At 36.4% G+C, this 15,824-nt stretch overlaps 2 protein-coding genes across 9 annotated transcripts in view; one reads left to right on the top strand and one right to left on the bottom strand.

Annotated features, from left to right (window-relative positions):
- KHDRBS2 (KH RNA binding domain containing, signal transduction associated 2) overlaps window positions 1–15,824 on the bottom strand; it is a 773,215-nt gene that overhangs the window by 368,916 nt on the left and 388,475 nt on the right. The gene's annotated exons all lie outside the window — the stretch shown is intronic.
- LOC132343589 (small ribosomal subunit protein eS8-like) lies at window positions 6,071–6,357 on the top strand. Its single transcript, XM_059880499.1, has one exon. The coding sequence runs from the start codon at window positions 6,086–6,088 to the stop codon at window positions 6,326–6,328; it is 243 nt and encodes an 80-aa protein (XP_059736482.1). The 5' UTR covers window positions 6,071–6,085; the 3' UTR covers window positions 6,329–6,357.

Below are 15,824 nucleotides of genomic sequence, written 5' to 3' on the forward strand. Positions count from 1 at the left end.
ATCAGAGACATGTAAAATAGATCCAGTAAAGCTGATATGTAATAGTAAGAATTATACAAAGAGAAAACAAAACATAAGAAAAATAAATAAATAATAGAATAAAACTTTTTGCAGGATGCAGAATATAAGTGTTTACCTAATTCTATTCTGAACTTAAGAGAAAAGAGCCAAAGTGAGATGCATTTCAGGAAAATCCCTGAATTTTAAGAAAAGCAAGAATAAGCAAGCAAAAAATGAACAGAAATAAAAAATTACTATATGCCTCTAGAGCTGATCCAAAAAGGGAAAATATACAATCGACAATGGACTTCCCATGTACAAAATTTCAGATTTAGAAACAAGGATAGTAGGTTTGCCAGTGAGTATGCACTAGGTTCTGTGCTGAGGGCAACTTTCTGTTTACTGCCCCTGAAACAATCCAGGGCCTAAGAGTCTTCTGGAACACCAAGAACTGTCTGATTTCAGTTTCTGGGGCCATGGATGCTGATGATGTCATAAGATGATAATTCATTATTTTAACTATTCCACTATAATTTATGGCATTTGTTATGCTCTTCTAAGAAATACAATGTTCAGACTACCTGGAATTTGTCTGTTGAAAATTTTCACCACTGAAAAAGACAATGCCTATTCCCAAGAAGGCCCAGTAGTCTAGAATTCATGAGGAATTAAACTGTCTTGAGTGTATGGCGACTAAAGCAAAAAGCAAAATGAAAGATTCTTGACAAGACATCGTTAAAGATGGAAGCATGCTTCCAACTCTTTGAGACCCCATGGCTGCCAGGCTATTCTGTACATGGAATTCTCCAGGCAAGAATGCTGGAGCGGGTAGCCATTCCCTTATCCAGGGGATCTTCCCGATCTAGGGATTGAACCCAGGTGACCTGCATTGCAGGCAGATTATTTACCATTTGAGGCACCAGAGAACTGTATTTTACAAATCACTTAGAATGTTGATTCTCAGGGGGGCTGTATCCTGTTTCCATTTCAAGAAAACATATCTTCAAGGATAAAGTGTCTTAAGTAAAACCTGAACAGGAACCTGTTGAATTGGAATAGGGCTGTGGGAGAAAATTAAGAAGTGAAAACAACTAGTGAGCTGGTGAGGGGATTTCATTCAGTACAGTCACTTTTGACCCAGTAGATATGGTCAGATTTGCTTCTGAGCCTCATGATGCTCTAGCCAATGATGGAAAAGCAAGTACTAGTGAATCCCAGTTGGTAAGGAGCAAAGCCAAATGACTGGTTCTAAGAGAAAATGTGGAGGTGGGATATCAATTTGGGGAAGGTCACCTTGCACAGCCATTACTGTCTGTAGAGGAGATAGCAACAGGATACCAGACAGCAATGACAAGGGTGCTGAAGCCAGAGATTAAAAAAAAAAAAAAAAATAGAACAAAAGAAAGGCCACAAAACCTGCTGAAGACATTCAGAGGACCCTAGAGAGGCTGTCTCCTGCCCTTGAAAGGAAAGTAGCACACAAGGCAATTTGGCCTTGAAGGTAGGATTTGGAAGGCTTTACTTTAGACAATGCATTATGCTGTTCATCAAGCAGCCAGACCGAGAAGCAAACACATTAGGATTTATAAAGTGGCTAACCACTGAATAGAATACTTGTGGCGTCAGCACAGAATGGCATCCAAATTTACAACATATGGATGCAAAATTAATAAAAGGCACAGACAGAATAATCATTTTGACACTTTTAGCTTTCTGTAAAAAAATTTTCCAGATTATACCAGTTGCTGCTGACAAGCCTCTGCTGACATATTGTATACCTAAAATTCAATGATTTCCACATGGCATTACAGGATTTTTTCATCTGGTGCTGGCTGAGCTCAACAGCTTCATCTTCTGCATGCCCTCTGCAGATACTCACTAGAAAAACCTTACCTTTCTCTGAAATCATCATCTGCTTTCAACCCCCTGTGGACTTTTATTCGGAACAAATATATTCATCCAACTCCACATAGTCAGCAACATAGAAATGATTGCTCAATAGAATCTTAACTGCAACACCTTCTAAATATGATTATATCACAAATACTTGGTATTATATTACTAATATTGATAGTATACTTCAACAGAACATTTGGTTCCATGGATCCTTGAACACTAAGTGTTTTGCTGTTGGCATCATGTATGTGTGATTGGGGAGTGGATTATGGCAGAGTATACATAAATGATGTTTCTTAGATCATATCTAAATCTTAATAGAAAGTATAATCTCTATATACTTTTATATTAATTGCTTTATTCAAATAAATGGCTAAGTTTTCTGTTACCTGGTAATAAATACTTTCCAAAGGAAATGGGGAACATAAAAATTTGATCTTATAGATGTTGTCACTTTCCCTTTCTGTCCTTCATATTGTTTTAGCAAAAGTATACTTGATAATGTCTAAAAGGAAAATTTATTTTATAGACTAGACAAAAGAATGGAGAGAGTGAAGATATTTCTATTCCCTTCAAATAATTCAATTACATGGAAAGACTATATTTGTAGTAAGTGAATGTTAATTTTTAAAATTTTTATTTCTGATGAGTTTATCTCTGTTTCATTTTTATAGACTACAAAATGTTCTATCAGTGCTGGGAAATAGAAACAGCACAGAACCTCTGAAACACCTCAGAATCAAAGCAGAGTGGAGGCACTGTGTACACATACCTCTAGAACTCACTTCCAAGTGCTGCAGTTTACTAGGAATCTGAGCTTGGGTGTTTGGCACTGGAGCAACTATAAAACTTCTCCTGGATGTGGAAAGCCCTTCTGCATTTTTTTTTTTAAGTCTGTGAAATCAATGTTTTTGGAAAAGCATAAGGAAAAGTAATGAGCTCAGGACCTAGACTTGGACTGATCGTGACACTTTATATTGATCAAGGTTTGTTCTGCTTCATAGCACAGAATATGTCTTTCCCAGGAGAGGAGTTATTCCCGTCACTAATCCTGACAATTGTTACTTTCATGGTATGTCTGAAAATTTTCAATATCACCTACATACACTTAAGTGAATTTAGACTCACTCTTTCTTTATCTTAGGGCAACAAACCTTTTTGGATGTTGCATAAACACAAAAGTGGAGTCATAATGGTTTGATGTACTAGTGTTTGTCCTATAGCACTGGTACAGGATGTATGTAAAATATAAATAGAATCTATTAATCCAAAGTATTAATCCAACCTCTTAGCACAGTCCCCTCTCTGTCCCTGCTGGTCCAAGAGCAAGGATATGGAGTTAGCAAGGATGGAAACATTTGGAGAACATGGGTCAATGCAGGGAGGCTATGATGGCCCTCTAATCTTTCACACACACACACACACACACACACACACACACACACACACAGCATATTGTATACTAAATTAAGAGTATATTTTCAGCTGTCTTGCCCCAGTGCTAACACTGCTAGGCTCTTTGGGGAACAAAACAGAACATATATTGACTGACCACAAGATGCTGGGACTATACCAAGGATTTCCTCATCTGTGATTTAGTTAAGCTGCATCATAGGTTGGGCTTCCCAGGTCACTAAGTAGGCAAAGAATTTGCCAGCCAATGCGGTAGACATAGGAAATGTGGGTTTGATCCCTAGGTTGGGAATATTCCCTGGAGGAGGGCATGGCCACCCACTCCAGTATTCTTGCCTGGAAAATCCCTTGGATAGAGGAACCTGGCAGGCTACAGTCCACAGGGTTGTAAAGAATTGGACACGACTGAAGTGACTTAGCACGCAGCTCAATATCTGATTTAAAATTTAAAAACCATCAAATACATGCCAAGTTTCAGCAAAGCAGATAGCACACTACTTTCTATGAATGGAGAATCACTACAGGAATCGATTTAAAGTTGAGGATACAAAATCGCTTTGTATTGATTGGGGGTCCTCTTACTGTAACACTATGATTAGAAATGCTGCATATATTAGAAAAAGTTAAACACATTTCAAAATAGCACATACTTTTGAGAGAGTACTACAAAAGGCAAACTTGAAATTGTCCAGAGTAGAAAAAGTTTACTGAAAACCAAGATTAACAACGAAACAAAGTAAGCTTTAGTGATATCAGTGATTAAATTTTGGTAAATACATTCACTTCTAAACGTAATGCAAGTCATTCACAGAATCTGTTTATATTACTTTAAATTTATTAAATACCAGTGGAATAATTTGGCCTTTCCATGAAGCACAGCCATCAGGATCCATGAAAATATTAATGACACATACAAAAGATGAACTAAAGTGACACTGGGGTGAACAGATATTAGAATTGAAAAGTTTTTGGATTGTTGTTTCAATTTTCTTTGTGCTTACCACTAATGCATCTATTTCATCCTTAGGTTGAAGAGAGATGGATTCTGTGGCATTGCCTTTACTGAAAGAAGTTTATTTGAGACATTACTTGAAAGGAGCATGGGGACATTTGAAGCAGAACAAAGATAAAATTAAATTTTAGCACATTATGGCACTGTACTAACTTTAGATGAAGCACAGGAGGTATAATTTTTCTTGACCTCTCTAAGGTGCTTACCCAACAGTTAGAACATCTGCCGTCAGTAGACAGAAGGTGAAGACTATAGAAACCATTCATTTATGCTACTGTTCCCTATATCTACATTAAGTTTAGTGACTATAATGTTTCTTTCTTTTTTTTAATTTAATTGTAGGTGTTTAATACTTTTCTTCATGAGTCCCCCAGATTTTCCAGTATTGAAAGTTGGACCATGTGTAAAAGGAGATGATTCTCTCGGGTATGAGTGCTTTTCTTCATCCATTGCTATCATGGCAAATAATGAATAAAGTAAGAGCTAAGATATTTAAAAATATCTGTTACTCAACTGGAAATTGGAGAATTTTACTGAGAAAAATGCATCTTCAAATCTACTAATTTAATACCATAAATACCTGTCATGTCTACCATTTCTGTCTATAAAAATTGCTATGATAATGTTATAAAATTAGTTTTATCTAATTTCCTTTTTATTTTAATCTATTAAATACTATATATTTTGTTTTGAAATAAATTATTTATCAGAACATTTAAATTATCAGATCAGATCAGTCGCTCAGTCCTGTCTGACTCTTTGCGACCCCATGAATCGCAGCACGCCAGGCCTCCCTGTCCATCACCAACTCCCAGAGTTCACTCAGACTCACGTCCATCGAGTCAGTGATGCCATCCAGCCATCTCATCTTCTGTCGTCCCCTTCTCCTCTTGCCCCCAATCCCTCCCAGCATTAGAGTCTTTTCCAATGAATCAACTCTTCGCAAGAGGTGGCCAAAGTACTGGAGTTTCAGCTTTAGCATCATTCCTTCCAAAGAAATCCCAGGGCTGATCTCCTTCAGAATGGACTGGTTGGATCTCCTTGCAGTCCAAGGGACTCTCAAGAGTCTTCTCCAACACCACAGTTTAAAACCATCAATTCTTTGGCGCTCAGCCTTCTTCACAGTCCAACTCTCACATCCATACATGATCACAGGAAAAACCGTACACTTAAATAGTATAAAATCATTACAATTATTTTAAAACTATTGATTCAATAAAAATTACAAAGAAGGCATTATAAATTGCTATTATAAAATTCTCATTTAATTTATGCTTCTTTTGTGGGTGATTATACTTTATTGTTGCTGCTGCTTAGTTGTGTCAGTTATGTCTGACTCCGTCCAACCATATGGACTGTAGCCTGCCAGGCTCCTCTGTCCATGGGATTCTCTGGGCAAGAGTACTGGTGTAGGTTGCCATGCCCTCCCTCCTCCAGGGAATTTTCCTGACACAAGGATCGAACTCTGGTTTCCTGAAGTGAAGGCAGAGTCTTTACTGTGAGCCACCAGGGAAGCCTGTGATTATATTTCAATGACAAGTGAAAGCTGCTCAGTCATGTCTGACTCTTTGTGACCCCATGGAATTCTCCAGGCCAGAATGCTGAAGTGCGTAGCCGTTACCTTCTCTAGGGGATCTTCCCAATCCAGGGATCAAACACAGGTCTCCCACATTGTAGGCAGATTCTTTACCAGCTGAGCCACCAGGGAAGACCACTTTGCTCAGAAACAAAGAAATTGCAGTTCTTTCCAGCCAGTGCCGAGCGATGGGCATCTCTCGGGACAACTGGCACAAGCGCCATAAGACTGGGGGCAAGAGAAAGTCCTACCACAAGAAGCAGAAGTATGAGCTGGAACGCCCCGCTGCCAACACAAAGATTGGCCCCCGTGGCATACACACAGTCCGTGTGCAGGGAGGCAACAAGAGGTACCGGGCCTTAAGGCTGGACGTTGGGAACTTCTCCTGGGGCTCGGAGTGTTGTACACGCAAGGTAAGAATCAATTTATAGATTGAATGCAATCCCTATCAAGCTACCAACAGTATTTTTTAGAGAACGATAACAAATAATTTCACAATTTGTATGGAAATACAAAAAACCTCGAATCGCCAATGCAATCTTGAGAAAGAAGAATGGAACTGCAGGAATCAACCTGACTGACTTCAGTCTCTACTATAAAGCTACAGTCACGAAGACATTATGGTGCTGGCACAAAGACAGACATATAGATCAGTGGAACAAAATAGAAAGGCCAGAGGTAATTCCATGCACCTATGCATACCTTATCTTTGACAAAGGAGGCAAGAATATACAATGGAGAAAAGACAACCTCTTTAACAAGTGGTGCTGGGAAAACTGGTCAAAAACTTGTAAAAGAATAAAACTAGAACACTTTCTAACACCATACACAAAAATAAACTCAAAATGGATTAAAGATCTAAACGTAAGACCAGAAACTATTAAACTAGAAGAAAACATAGGCAAAACACTCTAGACATAAACCACAGCAGGATCCTCTATGACTCATCTCCCAGAATATTGGAAATAAAAGCAAAAATAAACAAATGGGATCTAATTAAACTTAAAAGCTTCTGCACAACAAAGGAAATTCTAAGCAAGGTGAAAAGACAGCCTTCAGAATGGGAGAAAACAATAGCAAATGAAGCAACTGACAAAGGACTAATCTCAAAAATATACAAGCAACTCCTGCAGCTCAATTCCAGAAAAATAAACAACCCAATCAAGAAATAGACCAAAGAACTAAATAGACATTTCTCCAAAGAAGACATACAGATGGCTAACAAACATATGAAAAGATGCTCAACATCACTCATTATCAGAGAAATGCAAATCAAAACCACAATGAGGTACGATTTCACCCCAGTAAGAATGGCTGTGATCCAAAAGTCTACAAGCAATAAATGCTGGAGAGGGTGTGGAGGAAAGGGAACCCTCTTACACTGTTGGTGGGAATGCAAACTAGTACAGCCACTATGGAGAACAGTGTGGAGATTCCTTAAAAACCTGAAATAGAACTGCCTTATGACCCAGAAATCCCACTACTGGGCATACACACTAAGGAAACCAGAATTGAAAGAGACATGTGTACCCCAATGTTCATTGCAGCACTGTTTATAATAGCCAGGAAATGGAAGCAACCTAGATGTCCATCAGCAGATGAATGGATAAGAAAGTAGTGGTACATATACACAATGGAGTATTACTCAGCCTTTAAAAAGAATACATTTGGTAAGATGGTAACAATAACCCCTGTGTACGAGACAGCAAAAGAGACACTGAAGTATAGATCAGTCTTATGGACTCTGTGGGAGAGGGAGAGGGAGGGGAGATTTGGGAGAATGGCATTGAAACATGTATAATATCATGTATGAAATGAGTCGCCAGTCCAGGTTCAATGCACGATACTGGATGCTTGGGGCTGGTGCACTGGGAGGACCCAGAGGGAGGATATGGGGAGGGAGGAAGGAGGAGGGTTCAGGATGGGGAACACAGGTATACCTGTGGCAGATTCATTTTGATAGTTGGCAAAACTAATACAATATTGTAAAGTTTAAAAATAAAATAAAATTAGAAAAAAAAAAAAAATGTTAACAGGCCTCCGGGCCAGAAGATGATGCAAATCACCTAAGCTTTTGCATATGATAAGTTTGCAGGAAGAAAGCCTGGCTTGCTGCATGACTCTACCCCTTCCCCCATTATCCTCTATGCATAACTTAAGGTATAAAAACTACTTTGGAAAATAAAGTGCGGGCCTTGTTCACCGAAAAAAAAAAAAAAAAAAATTAAATTAAATTAAATTAAAAAAAAAAAGAATACATTTGAATCAGTTCTAATGAGGTGGATGAAACTGGAGCCTATTAAAAAGAGTGAAGTAAGCCAGAAAGAAAAACACCAATGCAGTATACTACCATGTATATATGGAATTTAGAAAGAAGGTAACGATAACCCTGTATGTGAGACAGCAAAAGAGACACAGATGTATTGAACAGTCTTTTGGACTCTGTAGGAGAGGGCGAGAGTGGGATGATATGGGGAATGGCATTTAAACATGTAAAATATCATATGTAAAATGAATTGCCAGTCCATGTTTGATGCATGATACAGGGTGCTCGGGGCTGGTGCACTGGGATGACTCAGAGGAATGGGATGAGGAGAGAGGTGGGTGGGGGTTTCAGGATGGGGAACACGTGTACACTCATGGCAGATTCAAGTCAATGTATAGCATAACCACTACAATATTGTAAGGTAAAATAAATAAATTAATTAATTTAAAAAAGAAATCACAGTATTAATAAAATTCCTTATGATTTAATTTTATCTATGTCCTATATAGCAATAAATATGAGATTCTATTAAATCATTTAAAGATAATACCTTACGCAAGAAGGAAATGAAGGCAATTAAAATTTTATAACAAAACCATTTTGAGAATTTAGTATACCTGCTACTTCCTAACACCTAGTCACATGTAAACGTTTCATGGATAAACCTAAGATATATAAAACCTCCCTTTTCTTTTTGGCTAAATTACAGACATTTTTCTCTGATTTTCTAAATTATTTTCCTTTGTATGTAGTCATACTGTAAATTAAGACAAGAGTCCTTGTCTATCTTAATAGCACTGTCTTCAAGTAGTGGTTTCCTCCAAGTATTTGTTAATTAAAAAATTATCAAATGTATTAAAATATAAATACAATAACAGGAAAGCAAAATCATGTTATAAAAAATCCCTCCAATCCAAAATGAATAAAAAAAATTGAGAGAATGAATTTAATGGAACACTTAGCTTTATAGGGCACTAACCCTCTAACCCATCATATTATCATTTTAAGTAGTTTTTGGATATTAGAAATTTGTTTGCTTTAGTAATATGAAGGATAATATACTAACAACATAAAATTTCTCTCTGGAGAGAGTAACTTTTCCAGATATTGTCAGGGCTAAAATAATAGTCATTCTGGCAGATTCACTGAGCTGATATGTATATTTATTTGTATTGATTGTCTATAATACAACATTTATAGCACTAGCCCTATTCTCCTCTGACCTGAACTCTCTATAAAAATTATATTAAAACTTTCCATGTAGCTATGGAAATAGAGAGCACAAATTAAAAATTAATAATAAGAAAAGCAAAATTTAGTAAATGTTGATGGAATTAATGTTTGTTGATGCTCTTTCCAGTTTACAACAATCTGTCATTTGTTAGGATGTATTCATAGCAGAATATATCACTGTTCCTACAATGCCACCCTTTTCTACTTTTTCAATTAAATCAACATTGCCAAAGTAGAATTATTATGACTAGTACACAAAATAAAGCTGCTTCTAACACAATAAATACACTTTGTATCTACATAAATGTAGTTTATGTGGTAGAAATGGGAAAAAAAAAAAAAGATCACTTATCCAATGAAAATATCATTCTTATTAGCTAAACCAAAACTATTTGAGTAGAAAGTCTTTCACATCCATGGTTGAGAATTGTGTCTGTTTTTATTATTGTTATTATTGAGGCAAAGGCAAAACTCTTTCATTTTCAAAATTCACTTAAGAGATTTGATGATCTGATCACAATTTCTTAATATTATTGGGAAACATTGATGGCAAAAGGAGAAGGGGGTGGCAGAAGATGATTTGATTAGATATAATCACCAACTCAATAGACATTAGTTGAGCAAACTCCAGGAGATAGTGAAGGACAAGGAAGCCTGGCTTGCTGCAATCAATGGGGTCTCAAAGAGTCAACACAATTTAGTGACTGAACAAAAAGAGCAATGTGAATAAACCTGATAGCAAGGTTCTGTCTGCAAATATAACAAGTTGTTCAATCCACTCTTCTTCCTAATCAATAAAAGTAACATATGTAAAAAGGGCTACATCAATGGAAGTTATATATGCAAGTATAACTTCCACTGATTTACATTTTTGTTATTATTAATATTTTCATTATTTCTACTACTTGCCATCATCATTTGAAGCCACAACAATACTCTATGCTTTTTATAAAAAGAAGGATTAAAATTCATTTCTAATATGAAAAATAAAACAGAATCATCTCAATATGCTTTGGCAGTATGAAGGAATAGTTACTTTGAAGAACTGCCTCCCTAAACCATGAGTTGTCTTCATGTTGATATATGGCAAAACCAATACAATATTAAAGTTAAAAACTAAAATAAAATAAGTTTAAAAAAATTTTAAAAAGAAATAAAATCAGATATAATCAATACATTTATATACTTAGTAGAAAAGAGAAAATTTTAATTACCAAAAATTGAATTTAATTAAATATTGAAAATATACAAAACAAAACAAACTTCCTGAGACCTCAGAGGAGAGGCACTCACTTTTTGCTTTCCCTATCCTACACTCTTATGCCAGATCTCTTAGAGGACACTCGCATACATATCTGGAGCCCTAGATTTTATGTCTGGTACATGTTTTTTTATAGCTTCTTCCCAGGACATTCCCCTTGATTGCCTGGCTCTATTGGCCAGGGCTCCCTATGATCTTGGATCCCAGAGGACTCTAACAATTGGAGAGATAGTTCTTGGCTGTCTGTCACCTCAGGGCACTGTAACATCTTTCCAGCCTTTCTATGAAACAGAGTGAAGTAAGCCAGAAAGAAAAACACCAATAGAGTATACTAACACATATATATGGAATTTAGAAAGATGGTAATGATAACCCTGTATGCGAGACAGCAAAAGAGACACAGATGTATAGAACATTCTTTTGGACTCTGTGGGAGAGGGATAGGGTGGGATGATTTGGGGAAATGGCATTGTAACATGTATAATATCATATAGGAAATGAATCGCCAGTCCAAGTTCGATGCAGGATACAGGATGCTTGGGGCTGGTGCATTGGGATGACCCAGAGGGATGGTATGGGGAGGGAGGTGGGAGGGGGGTTCAGGATTGGGAACACGTGTACACCTGTGGCAGATTCATGTTGATGTATGGTAAAACCAATACACTATTGCAAAGTAAAAAAAATAATAATAATAATAAATAATAAATTTTAAAAAATGAAAACGAAAAAAAAAAAAACAAACATAGAAAATGACTTACTTGTCCTGGAATTTAGACCTGAAAGGCAGGCTTGAGGTCTAACACACATCAGAAGGCTATGAAGGTGTCCTTCAGGAACACAGGCGAGAGAATGCTGTCTTTGTGCTCTTGCTCTGCCTTGCTACAGCTGACTGGTGTCTTGTATAAAGGAGCTTCCACATTTGTCTGTTGCCCCAGTTCCTGTGACTATCATCCAGGGGTATTAGATATTTGCATTCTCTAAAAGATACTGTCTGGGGATCTAGTTTCCAATTAGTCTAAATCTGGTCATTAACTGAGATCCTACCCTTTGGCACACTGACTAGCATACCCATAACTACTGGTAGTTATTAAAGTAAAATAGGCTGTTTGGACAATCACATAGGTTTGAGAGACATCCAATAGCTAGTGCAGGGTTAAATGAGAAGTTTCATCTTTTACATAAGACCAGTTCTACAAGCCTTGTTATTTCATTTAATGCATAGAAACAAACACAGGGAGTCAAGAAAAATAAAGAAAGAGGTATATGTTCCAAATGAAAGAACAAGATAAAGCCTCGGGGGGAAAAAAAGCCTTATTGAAATGGAGATAAGTAATTTACCTGATAAAAGATAAAAGTATAGCCACAAAGATGCTCAAATATTGGTAGATGAAAACAGTGAAAATTTTAACAAAGAGATTAAAATCAAGAAAATAGCAGACAGAAGCCACAAAGCTAAATAATACAATTAGTGAACTGAAAAATACACAAGAAGGGACAAAAGCAGACTAGATGAACCAAGAGAAATGATGGGTTAATGAAAAAGCAGGGCAGAAGAACTCATCCAATTACAGCAGCAAAAGAAAAAGAAATGATTTTTTTTAATAAAGGTAACTTAAGAGACTTATAGAGCAAAGAGTGAACTAACATTTGCATTACCGAAGTCTTAGAAGGAAAAGAGAGAGAGAGAAAGGGGCAGAAAACTTATTCAGGAAAAAAAAAAAAAAATTCTGAAAACTTCCCTAAACTGTTGGCAATTTGATCTCTTGTTCCTCTGCCTTTTCTAAAACCAGCTTTAACATATGGAAGTTCATAGTTCATATATTGTTGAAGCCTGGCTTGGAGAATCTTGAGCATTACTTTACTAGCATGTGAGATGAGTGCAACTGTGTGGTAGTTTGAATATTCTTTGACATATTAGAATAGATAAAGTTAATTGACATACACAGAATGTTCTATCCAAAAGCAACAGAATACACATTCTTCCAAGTGACATGTAAGATTATCCAGGATAGATCATAGTTATGCCAAAAAATGTGTTAGCAAATTTAAAAGTTGAAGATCATATTAAGAATCTTTTCCAACAATAGCACTATGAAACTAGAAATAAAATACAAGAAGAAACCTGAAATACCAATATGTAAAGATTAAGCATAATGCTACTGCACAGCTCAATGAACAAATGAAAAGAGAAGTTAAAAAGATACTTTGAGGCAAATTAAAATGAAAATGAAAAACACCAATTAAGAGGAAACTTCCTGGAATAAATAACTACCTCAAGAAAGAAGGAAAATCTCAAATAACAAGCCAACTCTATACCTTAAAGAATTAGGAAAGGATTAATAAACAAAGCCCAAAGTCAGTATAAAGAAGGAAATGACTAAAAACAGAGCAAAAATAAAATAAATACAATGTAAAAAGATAATAGAAAAGATCAATGGAACTTAGATCTGGTTCCCTGAATATATCAAAATGTCAAAAACCCTTTAGTGAGACTCAGAAAAGAGAGAGAACTCAATCAAATAAATAAACTCAGAACTGAAAGAAAAAACATTACAATTGTATGCATACAAAGCATACAAAGACATTACAATTGCATAAATACAAAGGACCCAATAGGCTATGAACACATTGGACAAACTGAAATAAATAGATGCAATCCTAGAAACATATAACCATCTAAGTGTGAATCATGAAGAAAAAGAAAATCTGAACAGACTGATTAACAGTAAGGAGATTAAGTCAGTCATCAAAAACCTCTCAACAAATAGAAGTCTATTACCAGAGATGTTCACTGGAGAATTCTATCAAATGTTCAGAGAATCAATAGCAGTCCTTCTCAAACACTTTCAAAAGACACAAAGAAGAAAAGCACATTCAAACTCACTTTAGGAGGCCAGTACCACTCTGATACCAAAATCAGACAAGGGCATCACAAGAAAATAAGCTTATAGGCTAATATTCCTGAGAATGTGGATGTAAACATCCTCAACAAAATATTAGCAAAATGAATTCAACAATACTTTAAGAGGATTACAAACCATGATCAAGTTTGATTTATTCTAGGGATGCAGGAAATATATCTCAACATGAAAAAAGGCCATATACAACAAATTCACAGATACTATCCTCAATGTGAAAATCTGAAAGCTTTTCCTCTAAGTCCCAGAAAAAGAAAAGGATGCCCAATTTTCCCATTTTCAGTTAACATACTATTGAAGTCCTGGTCAGAGATATTAGACAAGAAAACATTCAAATTTGAAAGGGATAAATAAAACTATTATTATTTGTAGGTGCATATTATATACAGAAAACCATAGACTCCACCAGAAAGCTATTATAATTAATAATTTTTTTTTCAGTCATGTTGTAGGATACAAATTCAGTTGGTTACAGCTACTGGGAAAATAATATGGAGGTTTCTCAAAAAGAATTACAAAAGGAATGACAATATAATCCAGCATTTTCACTGCTGGTTGTTTATCTGGAAAAACTAAAAATACTGACGTGAAAAGTTGTATGCACCCCCTGCCCATTACAGGATTATTTATAATAATCAATATATAGGAGAAAGAAAGAATGAATTTGCTGGCTTGCTTAGATTGGAGAGTGGAAACAAGGCTTCTGCTTGGAAAGATGACTCAAGAGGGAGAGGAGTCAAGATGGAAGAATAGGAGGATGTGGATGTCATATCTCAAAAACATCAAGAATCCATCTACAAAAGAAACAGTTCTCAGGGAGCACGTGCTGACAATTAATGGAAGACTTCAGACATCTAAAAGGACAAGAAAAAGTCCCTCAGAAGCAGGTAGTATGAAAGAAGGGTTGGGTGAAAAAAGAAAAGAGGAATTTTAAAAAAGGCACTAGCAACACCAGTGGGAAGCTGAAGGTGAGGAGAAATCACTGCACTCAGAAAAACCACCTTATAGTGAGGAAATCAGTTGGTACAGAAAGGGACCTTAGGGAATTGAAAGATAATGTAGCCAATGGCCTGTGGAAGGAAGGACAAAATAAGAACTGTGTAAATTGCTGCATATTGAGTACAGCACTTTAATAGCATCATCTTACAGGATTTGAAATAGCTCAGGTGGAATTCCATCACCTCCACTAGCTTTGTAGTGATGCTTCCTAAGGCCCACATGACTTCACACTCCACGATGTCTGGCTGTAGGTGAGTGATCACACCACTGTGGTTATCTGGGTTATTAAGATCTTTTATCATATAGTTCTGTGTATTCTTGCCACATCTTCTTTTTTTTTTTTTTTGCCACATCTTCTTAACCGCTTTTGCTTCTGTGAGATCCATACCATTTCTGTCCTTTTTTGTGCCTATCTTTGCATGAAATGTCCCCTTGGTATCTCTATTTTTCTTGAAGAGATTTCTAGTTTTTCCCATTTTATTGTTTTCCTTTATTTCTTTGCATTAATCACTTAGGAAAGCTCTATCTCTCCTTACTATTCTTTGGAACTCTGCATTCAGATGAATATATCTTTCCTTTTCTCCTTTGCCTTTTGCTTCTCTTTTTTTCTCAGTTATTTGTAAGGCCTCCTTAGACAACCAATTTATCTATTGCATTTCTTTTTCTTGGGGATGTTTTTGATCTCTGCCTCTTGTATGATGTTGTGAACCTCTGTCCATAGTTCTTCAGGCATTCTATATATCAGATCTGATGCCTTGAATTGATTTGTCACTTCCACTGCATAATCATGAGGGATTTAATTTATCATGAGGTCCTATCTGAATGGTCCTATCATGAGGTCCTATCTGAATGGTCTAGAGGTTTCCCCCAATTTCTTCAAGTTAAGTCTGATTTTGACAATAAGACATTCATGTTCTGAGCTACAATCAGCTCCTGGTCTTGTTTTTGCTGACTGTATAGAGCTTCTGCATCTTTGGCTGCAAATAATATGATCAATCTGATTTCAGTATTGACTGTCTGGTGATGTCCATGTGTAGTTGTCTCTTGTGTTGTTGGAATAGGGTGTTTGCCATGACCCATGCATTTTCTTGGCAACACTTGGCAATCTGATTTCAGTATTGACCATCTGGTGATGTCCATGTGTAGCTGTCTCTTGTGTTGTTGGAATACAGTGTTTCCAATAACCCATGCGTTTTCTTGGCAAAGCTTTGTTAGCCTTTGCCCTTCTACATTTGTACTCCAAGGCCAAA

The sequence above is a fragment of the Bos taurus genome, chromosome 23, assembly GCF_002263795.3.
Source record: "Bos taurus isolate L1 Dominette 01449 registration number 42190680 breed Hereford chromosome 23, ARS-UCD2.0, whole genome shotgun sequence".
Lineage (NCBI taxonomy): Eukaryota > Metazoa > Chordata > Mammalia > Artiodactyla > Bovidae > Bos > Bos taurus.

Excerpts from the sequence above, each read along its gene's own strand:
- LOC132343589 (XM_059880499.1), top strand. The coding sequence starts at position 6,086 with ATGGGCATCTCTCGGGACAACTGGCACAAGCGCCATAAGACTGGGGGC.